At 40.9% G+C, this 12768-nt stretch overlaps 1 protein-coding gene across 1 annotated transcript; it reads right to left on the reverse strand.

Annotated features, from left to right (window-relative positions):
• Positions 1-215: 215 nt before the first annotated feature.
• LOC112221381 (mitogen-activated protein kinase 14-like) lies at positions 216-9297 on the reverse strand. The gene is made up of 4 exons (XM_024383533.1): positions 9191-9297; positions 8045-8049; positions 556-680; positions 216-278 (listed from the first exon to the last, which is right to left on the reverse strand). The coding sequence occupies exons 1-4, from the start codon at positions 9295-9297 to the stop codon at positions 216-218; spliced, it is 300 nt and encodes a 99-aa protein (XP_024239301.1).
• Positions 9298-12768: the final 3471 nt, after the last annotated feature.

Genomic DNA, 12768 nt, shown 5'->3' on the forward strand with positions numbered 1-12768 from the left:
TTTGGTCTATAGTGTGTTTGGGTTGGCTCTGTCCTGAAAATTGAGACAAATATTTCACTGGATGGCAAATGTAGATTACCCTATAGTCCCTGTTCATATTTGTCCTAGGAATGCCCATCCTATTGTTGTATTATCTAAATACGAATACTCCCAGGGGTTGAGTTGATGCTATGCCTTAGAGATGGTTCTGTGTCTGATATCACTGCGGTAAATACTCACAAATCTGTGAAGTCCTTGAGCCCAGCAGCAGGAGTAAACACATCCAGAAGCTCTATCACCTGGAGGGAGTTTGCACAGGAGAAAAAAATAAGTTGAGGAATAGGTCCCATGAGAGGGAGGGAGAGAAATGGCTCCCAACATGCCAGCTATACAGTAGCTATTAGACTGAATTTGTGAAACTGTATGCAAGTGGAAGTGTGTCGAATCAGTTTGTTTCAGTGCAGGCTAAGACGTCAAATCTGGGAAGAGCAACACATCGTGGGTTGGAAGATGTGTGAGTCAAAGAGTCTGGAGGGATCAAAGACAACGATAGTGCCAAGATGTGTACATACTCACATTTTCATGTTTCATGTGCTTGAGCAGTTGAAGCTCGTGATAGGACCTCTTGGCAAAAATCTCGGACTGGACGGGCCGGTGAAGCTTCTTGATGGCCACTTTCTCATTGGTCTTTACATTTATTACTGAGCCGAGGCAGAAAAAATACTGTTATTGCATAACAAAACATCAAGGAAAATGTGGCTTCATCCCTTATAAGAAGGATTGTTAACAGATAATAAGGTTATAGGGCTACTGAATCAAAGTGACAGATTGAGATGAATATCAAAGATTATGTATAGTACCTCAACATATTCACTTAACTCTTGAGGTATAGGGGGCAGCATTTTCACTTTTGGATAAATAGCGTGCCCAATTTCAACTTTCTGCTACTCATGCCAGGAATATAAGACATGCATATTATTAGTGGATTTGGATAGAAAACACTCTGACGTTTCTAAAACTGTTTGAATCGTGTCTGTGAGTATAACAGAACTTATGTAGCAGGCAAAACCCCGAGGACTAACTGTTCAGAATATATCTATTTTTGGCCTCTGTCTGTTCCCTGTGATGTCATTGGCAAGTGATATTTCCTAGGAACCTGTTTTCAGTTCTTACCGCTTCCACTGGATGTCACCAGTCTTTGGAATTTGGTTGAGGTTATTCATTTGTGCAATGAAGAAGAAGGCCATCTAGGAACTGGGTAACACTGTTGAGAATTGCACAAGACGTGAAAAGGAGCATGGTTTGTTTTCTTCCGGTATTGAAAACAGATGGCCCCATCTACAATTTTATTTATTAGTAACGTTTAAAAATACCTAAAGTTGTATTACAAAAGTAGTTTGAAATATTTTGGCAAAGTTCATAGGCAACTTTTGAAATACTTTGTAGTGACGTTGCGTTTTTTGGAAGCTGTTTTTTTCTGGATCAAACGCGTCAAATAAATGGACATTTGGATATACAGGATGTGTAACGGTCTGAGTGTAGTGGGTGAGGAGTCAGGCGCAGGAAGCAGAGAGTTCAGGGGAGTGCTATTTTAATGCACTGAAATAAACGCTGAACATAAGCCAACCCTCACAAAAACACAGGGCGTACTGAACAAACAAATGCCCCAAACAGGGGGACTTAAACCGTCCAGGGAAAACCCACAAAATGGGAAAACACAAAACCCAATAGACGTGCACACAAGTACACCAAACAGACGATCACAATAATTAATCCCGCACAAGGAACCCTGCGGGCCGGCTGACTAATAAAGCCTACTACCTAACTCAAAACAGGTGCACACAATCAACACATAAGGAGGGGGAGGAAATAATCAGTAGCAGCTAGTTGGCCGGCGATGACGACCGCCGAGCGCCACCCGAACGGGAAGGGGAGTGTCCTTCGGTCGGAGTCGTGACAGGATGGAATTAATCAAACAAAAGGACCAATTGTGATGTTTATGGGACATATTGGAGTGCCAACAAAAGAAGCTCGTCAAAGGTAATGCATGTTTAATATTTTATTTCTGCGTTGTGTGTAGCGCCTGCAGTGATGAAATATGCTACTCTCTTTGTTGACATTGTGCTATCATCAGATAATAGCTTCTTAAGCTTTCGCCGAAAAGCCTTTTTAAAATCTGACATGTTGGCTGGATTCACAACAAGTGTAGCTTTAATTGAGTATCTTATGTGTGATTTAATGAAAGTTTGATTTTATATCATTTCTTTTAATTTTCCGCGCTGCATTTTCCCTGTTTTTTGCCTAAGTGGGACGCGACTGTCCCCTAGCCCCAAGAGGTTTTTATGCAATGCAACAAGTCATTGTAGGAAAGGCTACACACCATATCCTGAACACTGCGTCCAAAGGGAGCCTAACTAGCTTTATGAAAATTAACCAACACATTTAACTTCTTATAGCTGGGGGCAGTATTGAGTAGCTTGGATGAATAAGGTGCCCAGAGTAAACTGCCTGCTACTCAGGCCCAGTTGATAATATATGCATATTATTAGTGGATTTGGATAGAAAACACTGACGTTTCTAAAACAGTTTGAATGAATGAATCAATTATGTCTGTGAGTATAACAGAACTCATATGTCAGGCAAACACCTGATAAAAAATCCAACCAGGAAGTGGGAAATCTGAGGTTTGTAGTTTTTCAACTCATTGCCTATCCAATATACAGTGTCTATGGGGTCAAATTGCACTTCCTAAGGCTTCCACTAAATGTCAACAGTCTTTAGAACCTTGTTTGATGCTTCTACTTTGAAGGAGGGGAATGGGAGCTGAATGAGTCAGAGGTCTGCCAGAGTGGCATGAGCTGATCACGCATGCTCACGTGAGAGTTAGCTTGCGTTCCATTGCATTTCTACAGACAAAGGAATTCTCCGGTTGAAACATTATTGAAGATTTATGGTAAAAACATCCTAAAGATTGATTCTATACTTCGTTTGACATGTGTCTACGAACTGTAATATGACTTTTTGTTTTGTGTAGAAATTGATATGTCCATTATAACCAATACAAACAAATATAGCATTAATTAGACTTTATAATTAAAAAATCAGATTTTTTAACTGACAATAAGAATTGTGTCATGTCCCCCAGGCTTTTCACTTAATTTTAACTTGGGAAATGAATGTTAAAATCTGCACATAATTAAAGACTTTTTGTAGGATTTTTTATGAATTTATTTGCAAATTATGGTGGAAAATACATATTTGGTCACCTACAAACAAGCAAGATTTCTGGCTCTCACAGACCTGTAACTTATTCTTTAAGAGGCTCCTCTGTCCTCCACTCGTTACCTGTATTAATGGCACCTGTTTGAACTTGTTATCAGTATAAAAGACACCTGTCCACAACCTCAAACAGTCACACTCCAAACTCCACTATGGCCAAGACCAAAGAACTGTCAAAGGACACCAGAAACAAAATTGTAGACCTGCACCAGGCTGGGAAGACTGAAACTGCAATAGGTAAGCAGCTTGGTTTGAAGAAATCAACTGTGGGAGCAATTATTAGGAAATGGAAGACATACAAGACCACTGATAAATCCCTCGATCTGGGGCTCCACGCAAGATCTCACCCCGTGAGGTCAAAATTATCACAAGAACGGTTAGCAAAAATCCCAGAACCACACAGGGGGACCTAGTGAATGACCTGCAGAGAGCTGGGACCAAAGTAACAAAGCCTACCATCAGTAACACACTACGCCGCCAGGGACTCCTGCAAATTGTGTCCCCCTGCTTAAGCCAGTACATGTCCAGGCCCGTCTGAAGTTTGCTAGAGAGCATTTGGATGATCCAGAAGAAGATTGGGAGAATGTCATATGGTCAGATGAAACCAAAATAGAACTTTTTGGTAAAAACTCAACTCGTCGTGTTTGGAGGACAAAGAATGCTGAGTTGCATCCAAAGAACACCATACCTACTGTGAAGCATGGGGGTGGAAACATCATGCTTTGGGGCTGTTTTTCTGCAAAGGGACCAGGACGACTGATCCGTGTAAAGGAAAGAATAAATGGGGCCATGTATCGTGAGATTTTGTGTGAAAACCTCCTTCCATCAGCAAGGGCATTGAAGATGAAACGTGGCTGGGTCTTTCAGCATGACAATGATCCCAAACACACCGCCCGGGCAATGAAGGCGTGGCTTCGTAAGAAGCATTTCAAGGTCCTAGAGTGGCCTAGCCAGTCTCCAGATCTCAACCCCATAGAAAATCTTTGAAGGGAGTTGAAAGTCCGTGTTGCCCAGCAACAGCCCCAAAACATCACTGCTCTAGAGGAGATCTGCATGGAGGAATGGGCCAAAATACCAGCAACAGTGTGTGAAAACCTTGTGAAGACTTACAGAAAAGATTTGACCTCTGTCATTGCCAACAAATGGTATATAACAAAGTATTGAGATAAACTTTTGTTATTGACCAAATACTTATTTTCCACCATAATTTGCAAATATATTCATAAAAAAATCCTACAATGTGATTTTCTGGAGAAAAAAAAATCTAATTTTGTCTGTCATAGTTGAAGTGTACCTATGATGAAAATTACAGGCCTCTCTCATCTTTTTAAGTGGGAGAACTTGCACAATTGGTGGCTGGCTAAATACTTTTTTGCCCCACTGTATTTGTGTTCTTTTGTTGAGAAAGTATTTTTATAAAATAAATGCATGATTATGGATTAAATACACAATTTAGCTCTGTCTCTCAGTCAACACTCAACTCCATCACGCCAACAAAACTCACCAAATAAAAATGGTCAGTCCACCCTTATATGCCATCATTAACAGGAAGTGACGTCATTCAACAATTTTCAACTGCATGGTACAGAAACAGGCAAGTAATCACATTATTTTATATCTGAATTTTATTTATTTTTTATAGTCAGGTGGGGATCGTCGAGCTGACCAACTCAACCCTGTCACATGAAATAAAGATGGAAAACTAGTACTTATCAAATTTATACAATCTATTCATTTCATGCACAACATGTGGTCTCCTGTTCTTCAGTCCATTTTGAGGCAAAACATCTCAACCCTGTCACATGTAACGGGGTTGTACATTTGTGACATGGTTGAGTTATTTACTTTATTTATGAATATTGCATCTAAAAATAATAATAATTAAATATATTATACATTATATATTGTTTAAATTCAGTTATGAAACATGCTGTAATCTGTTCCATGTGAACAAAAAATATATTTTAAGCCTAGTGGTAGGTTGGGCAAGGCTCTTAAATTCAGTTGTTCCTTTAAGTTGCTCTAGATCCCCAAATGTCTGTATTGCACTTTTTACTGATGGGCCTAGCACACAGTATAAGAAGAGAGGCAACATCCTGCTTTTCACAACAGAATTACACAAATGTGGATTGAAAGTTGGTGCATGGAACATTTTTGAGTCAAGCCATGGAAAAGGGGCTCCTGATGGTATGGGAGGAACATTGAAGAGAATGGCAGACAGGTTGGTGGCTAAGGCCCGTGATATCAGTGACGCACAGGAGCTTTACAAAGTGAGACAAACACGTCAGTGAAGCTGTTCTTTGTGAAGTGTGCTGATGTTGAACTTGCGATGGATATGATGCCAAAGCCCAATAAAAGCAGTGCCCTCCTCCATGAGAATACACCCTGTCATCACCCTTGCTCCTGGTGAGCTGATGTCTCATGAGGTCAGCTGCTTTTGTTCAACAAAGAAGGACCTAAACTGTTCATGCTTTAACACACAGCACTTCACTTCCAGGCAGAAGAGCCTGGCTGCTCCAGAACAGCCAGCCAATGAGGAAAATTCACAACCTGTGGATGAAATCGAGTGGGGAAATCCAGGTCTTCTTGGTCAGTGGTGTGTAGAGGAATATGATGATGACCTTTATCCAGGCATCATCTTCGGCATGGATGAAATGAGTGTACAAGTGAAATGTATGCATCTTGTTGGACCAAACAGATTTTTATGGACTTCTCGAGACGACATCCACTGGTATCAGTTTGATGAAGTCCTTGAGATGATTCCACCCCCACAGCGTGTAACATCCCGCCACGTAGTGGTTGAGAGAGATGTGTGGGCCAGACTCTCAGGAAGAAAACCATGAATGAATAAGGTTCTCCTGAAAAGAAGGATAGTCATGCTGACAGTGCTGTAGTTACAGCTATTCTAACATTCTAAATGCCCTTGGAAAAATGTTCCTACAGTTTGATGACATGCTGAACTTTTCTGATGAAACCTGTTGAATGTTATTAATTACCCTAATTTCCCTTTTTCCAAAAATATTATTTTTGTAGGTGAAAAAGCTCCCGTTTCTTCACCATGCTTGGCTGAGAAATCGACCGAAAAATGCTACAACTATAACGCCAAACTTTTTTCAAAATTAGCTACATAATATCTACAGAAACATGGCAAACGTTGTTTAGGATCCATCCTCAAGGTGTTAACAAATATATTCGATAATATATCCGTCGAGGCAGTTGGTTTCTCATAAGAAGCGATTGGAAAAATGGCTACCTCAGTATTTTACGCAAGGTTTTCTGCGGGAGACACCATGTGACCACATGCCTCGCTACATATTCGTCGCCAGACCCACTGGCTCCAGGTCATCTACAAGTCCATGCTAGGTAAAGCTACGCCTTATCTCAGTTCACTGGTCACGATGGCAACACCCATCCGTAGCACGCGCTCCAGCAGGTGTATCTCACTGATCATCCCTAAAGCCAACACCTCATTTGGCCGCCTTTTGTTCCAGTTTTCTGCTGCCTGTGACTGGAACGAATTGCAAAAATACAGAATCGCTGAATTTGGAGACTTTTATCTCCCTCGCCAACTTCAAACATCTGCTATCTGAGCAGCTAACCGATCGCTGCAGCTGTACATAGTCTATCGGTAAATAGCCCACCCATTTTTACCTACCTCATCCCCATACTGTTTTTATTTATTTACTTTTCTGCTCTTTTGCACACCAATATCTCTACCTGTACATGACCATCTGATCATTTATCACTCCAGTGTTAATCTGCAAAATTGTAATTATTCGCCTACCTCCTCACGCCTTTTGCACACAATGTATATAGACTCCCCTTTTTTTCTACTGTGTTATTGACTTGATAATTGTTTACTCCATGTGTAACTCTGTGTTGACTGTTCACACTGCTATGCTTTATCTTGGCCAGGTCGCAGTTGCAAATGAGAACTTGTTCTCAACTAGCCTACCTGGTTAAATAAAGGTGAAATATATATATTTTTTAAATGCCATATATGGTCCCTTACAGCCATTCTTCAAGGGAAATGCCTAAAAAGACGTCTCAATGCTGTAGACACCTTGGGGAAAACGTGAAAAACGTAAGTTCATTCGTAGCTCATTCACAGCCATATAAGGAGTCATTAGCATGAGGCGGTTTCAAAAAATGCAGCACTTCCTGGTTGGATTTTTATCTGGGTTTCGCCTGTAACATCAGTTCTGTGGCACTCACAGACAATATCTTTGCAGTTTTGGAAACGTCAGAGTGTCTTCTTTCCAATGCTGTCAATTATATGCATAGTCGAGCATATTTTCGTGAAAAAATATCTTGTTTAAAACGGGAACGTTTTTCATCCAAAAATTAAAATAGCACCCCCTAAATCTAACATAAACTAAGGATTGGAGAGAGGGAGTGTCTTAAGTAGGAGGTATATAACTGTGATGTGAGAAATGTTTTGCTGTCTGATTACTGCTGTACAGATCCTTTGGGAAGAATTCAACTTGGTTAAAGCTTCTCTAGTCGTCACGCCCTGGCCTTAGTTATCTTTGTTTTCTTTATTATTTTGGTTAGGTCAGGGTGTGACATGGGGGATGTATGGTTTTTGTCTCATCCTTATATAGGGATTTTGTAAGTTTATGGGGCTGATCCTTTCTAGGTAATTGTATGTCTATGGTTGCCTAGATTGGTTCTCAATTAGAGGCAGCTGTCTATCGTTGTCTCTGATTGGGAACCATATTTAGGCAGCCATATTCTCTGGGTATTTTGTGGGTGATTGTTTCCTGTGTCAGTGTTTGTGCCACACTACTACTTCGTTGCCAGTTCACTTTATTATTTTGTATTTGTGTTCATGTTTAGTTTTTCTTATTAAAAACCATGGACACCTACCATGCTGCGTATTGGTCCGATCCTTGTTTTACCTCTTCAGAGGAAGAAATCTGCCGTGACACTAGTGTCCATGAGTTATTTACTATGAAAAATAAGAACCTCACACTGGAAACCGATGTGTCTCTTCAGTATTCAACCCTGTCACCCTAGTCTCAACCCCGTCACATGACAATATTTGTTGAATAAATATGATGTTTTCTGAGCTCAGTCTAAAATATGCATGTTTCCTGTTATAAATCAGACTTGTTGTAAAACTGTGCGCGTGAACGAGCATTATAATCCTGCCTGTAAAACACCCATCATTCAACTTTTATGGTGACAATAATGCCCGTATTTGCTCTATGGTGGAAGTATTGGAATTAGGCCAAGACAGAAATGATGTTTTCTGAGCTCAGTCTGAAATGTTAAGGACAATTCCAAGAAGATTAGATTTATGTTACAATTCTGAATTGAAAGCATTTAAAAAAAATAAACAATGAGCCCGCTGACACAGAATGTTTCTATTTCAGGGTTTAATATAGCACCTTTCTGAGATTTTACATACATTTTATATTTATCATAATTTAATTGGTTTGGGGGACACATGAGCATTAGGGAAATGTTGATTTCATGTTATAATCATATTCAGACATTGTCTGGACAGGCTTGAAATAAATAGTTGACCAAAATTTCAGGTTTAATATGTTTATAATCATTTATTCTAGTATATTTTATTTTAATTTTTAAAAATATATATTACAGCTTAAATGAGGACCATTTGGTCGATTCACTTTATTAGTCTGTGATGCTTTTGTGAGAAAGTGTTTGGATCTTGAACATTTATGATAAATAAATAAATAAAATGAGGTTGGGCAAAGGCTTATTGGTATTGTATTTGAGTGTCATATAACGTGCAGTGACCAAGGTTGATTCATACTTTGTAAGATTATAACCATCTCGAAAAGCAATTGACGCAAGTGATACATTATTGCCAGAGATGAAGAAGCCAGATATGTTTCTCTCTGTATGGCCTTCTTGATAACAACAACCTTCTGTTTGGGGAGCGGCTTCGTCACTGACTCACCATACAGAACCGTAAGCCCCTGTACCGATCTGTTTCAATCGCTTCTCCGGGACTTCCCATTCCGATCTGTTGATCTCCTTTCGGATGAAGGGTGGCTGAGACCCCATGTTGTTGCGATATGGTGAAAATTCGCTAACCGAGCGAACGTGTTATACTTTCCCACCTTCCACTCAGCTCTTTCTGATCTTGTTAAAAAGGTCACTGTTCCAGTCACAATAATAGCCTCCTGTCAATTGCTCACTTGGACAGTAAGGTTCGCCATGAGAATGAGTGTTGCAAGAGTAGCAGGATACAGTTGAGTTGAATGGTGTATCCTATCCAACAATTTCACTATTTACGATAGCCTTACACTAACAGTACCTCATCCTCCATAAAGACATCTGACGACCTAATAATGATGTAGTCTAATCGTCATCCCTCTCCCAATAATCCTGTTGTTTGCCTGTTCAGAAAGCTTGCTAAAATATGTCAGCTTCTGTGACTCCGATTTCTGTTCACACACACACACACACACACACACACACACACACACACACACACACACACACACACACACATATCAAGTACAGTACCACCTACTGCCTATGTATAATAACCTCCATATGATTAAATTCTTATTAAAATAGTTAAACAATATCATATGAAAATTAAGTCTAATTAATGATTAATAAATTAAGCCTATTTGCTTGAGTCATTGTATTATTTGGGTAATGCTACTGTATAAAGGGGCAAATTTGAACAATCTCACCTTTCAGTGAATATGAGAGCGCTGATTGGTCAATATGATTTAATCAGAGACAAACAGGTTAAGCTAAATCATATTGCTTACACCAATCCAATTCTTGCAGATCTTGATTTAGGATTGTTTCTGGTCTCCAACCTCTATCTACCCTGGGCCTGAATTCACAAAGAAAAGAGTAGGCATGCTGATAGGCCAATATGATACATTTTTGTTCATAATGAATAAGACTACATGGACAGGGAGGACCTGATCCTAGAACAGCACTCCTACTCCTAGAAGATTATGGAAATCTACCCTGTTATTTACAGTTGACTGGAGGATAATTCTAAACTGCCAAGTTATTTATTGTGATTAGTCATAGTTGTGGCTGGAAGATATTCAGTCACAACACATGAGACATGTCAGCAATGGTTTAGTGCAGTCGATGTAACTGATTATATATGGAATAACATGTAGATACATACATCTAGCTGGTGGTACTACATGACATGAAATGAAGAATGTAGTACACAGCCAGCCCTTGTTCTGAAGGGATGCCACAGGCGTTCGGCCTCCTCTTTTGAAATAGTTCAGATATGGACCACAAGATGGAGGCAAAGCACAAAATAAAATCTTGGGATACCTTTTTAGTCTACGGTAAATAAAAGCAGCATTGTCAACTCTCTTTCTCTTTCAACTCTCTAGCCCCTTAACCCCTCGCAGAATTCCCACTCCAGGATCCCAATCTGGTGAAATGTGTATTGAAACAAAAACACGAAATGAAATCAGCAATACATACATTACAATCCATTTGAAGTAACTGTCATCCCTTATTAACATATAATTTCCTTTCTACATGCAGCCTGAACACAGTACCACTGTATAGTGTACCCAAAGACCAGGACCACTTTCTACATGCAGCCTGAACACAGTACCACTGTATAGTGTACCCAAAGACCAGGACCACTTTCTACATGCAGCCTGAACACAGTACCACTGTATAGTGTACCCAAAGACCAGGACCACTTTCTATATGCAGCCTGAACACAGTACCACTGTATAGTGTACCCAAAGACCAGGACCACCACTTTCTACATGCAGCCTGAACACAGTACCACTGTATAGTGTACCCAAAGACCAGGACCACTTTCTACATGCAGCCTGAACACAGTACCACTGTATAGTGTACCCAAAGACCAGGACCACTTTCTACATGCAGCCTGAACACAGTACCACTGTATAGTGTACCCAAAGACCAGGACCACTTTCTATATGCAGCCTGAACACAGTACCACTGTATAGTGTACCCAAAGACCAGGACCACTTTCTATATGCAGCCTGAACACAGTACCACTGTATAGTGTACCCAAAGACCAGGACCACTTTCTACATGCAGCCTGAACACAGTACCACTGTATAGTGTACCCAAAGACCAGGACCACTTTCTACATGCAGCCTGAACACAGTACCACTGTATAGTGTACCCAAAGACCAGGACCACTTTCTACATGCAGCCTGAACACAGTACCACTGTATAGTGTACCCAAAGACCAGGACCACTTTCTATATGCAGCCTGAACACAGTACCACTGTATAGTGTACCCAAAGACCAGGACCACTTTCTACATGCAGCCTGAACACAGTACCACTGTATAGTGTACCCAAAGACCAGGACCACTTTCTATATGCAGCCTGAACACAGTACCACTGTATAGTGTACCCAAAGACCAGGACCACTTTCTATATGCAGCCTGAACACAGTACCACTGTATAGTGTACCCAAAGACCAGGACCACTTTCTACATGCAGCCTGAACACAGTACCACTGTATAGTGTACCCAAAGACCAGGACCACTTTCTACATGCAGCCTGAACACAGTACCACTGTATAGTGTACCCAAAGACCAGGACCACTTTCTACATGCAGCCTGAACACAGTACCACTGTATAGTGTACCCAAAGACCAGGACCACTTTCTATATGCCTGAACACAGCCACTGAACAAAGACAGTACCACCTGTATAGTGTACCCAAAGACCAGGACCACTTTCTATATGCAGCCTGAACACAGTACCACTGTATAGTGTACCCAAAGACCAGGACCACTTTCTACATGCAGCCTGAACACAGTACCACTGTATAGTGTACCCAAAGACCAGGACCACTTTCTACATGCAGCCTGAACACAGTACCACTGTATAGTGTACCCAAAGACCAGGACCACTTTCTATATGCAGCCTGAACAGCCTGAACAAAGACAGTACCACTGTACCACTAGTGTACCCAAAGACCAGGACCACTTTCTACATGCAGCCTGAACACAGTACCACTGTATAGTGTACCCAAAGACCAGGACCACTTTCTACATGCAGCCTGAACACAGTACCACTGTATAGTGTACCCAAAGACCAGGACCACTTTCTACATGCAGCCTGAACACAGTACCACTGTATAGTGTACCCAAAGACCAGGACCACTTTCTACATGCAGCCTGAACACAGTACCACTGTATAGTGTACCCAAAGACCAGGACCACTTTCTATATGCAGCCTGAACACAGTACCACTGTATAGTGTACCCAAAGACCAGGACCACTTTCTACATGCAGCCTGAACACAGTACCACTGTATAGTGTACCCAAAGACCAGGACCACTTTCTATATGCAGCCTGAACACAGTACCACTGTATAGTGTACCCAAAGACCAGGACCACTTTCTACATGCAGCCTGAACACAGTACCACTGTATAGTGTACCCAAAGACCAGGACCACTTTCTACCACTATAGTGTACAGCCTGAACACAGTACCACTGTATAGTGTACCCAAAGACCAGGACCACTTTCTACATGCAGCCTG

Source organism: Oncorhynchus tshawytscha, linkage group LG22, assembly GCF_018296145.1.
Source record: "Oncorhynchus tshawytscha isolate Ot180627B linkage group LG22, Otsh_v2.0, whole genome shotgun sequence".
Taxonomy (NCBI): Eukaryota; Metazoa; Chordata; class Actinopteri; order Salmoniformes; family Salmonidae; genus Oncorhynchus; species Oncorhynchus tshawytscha.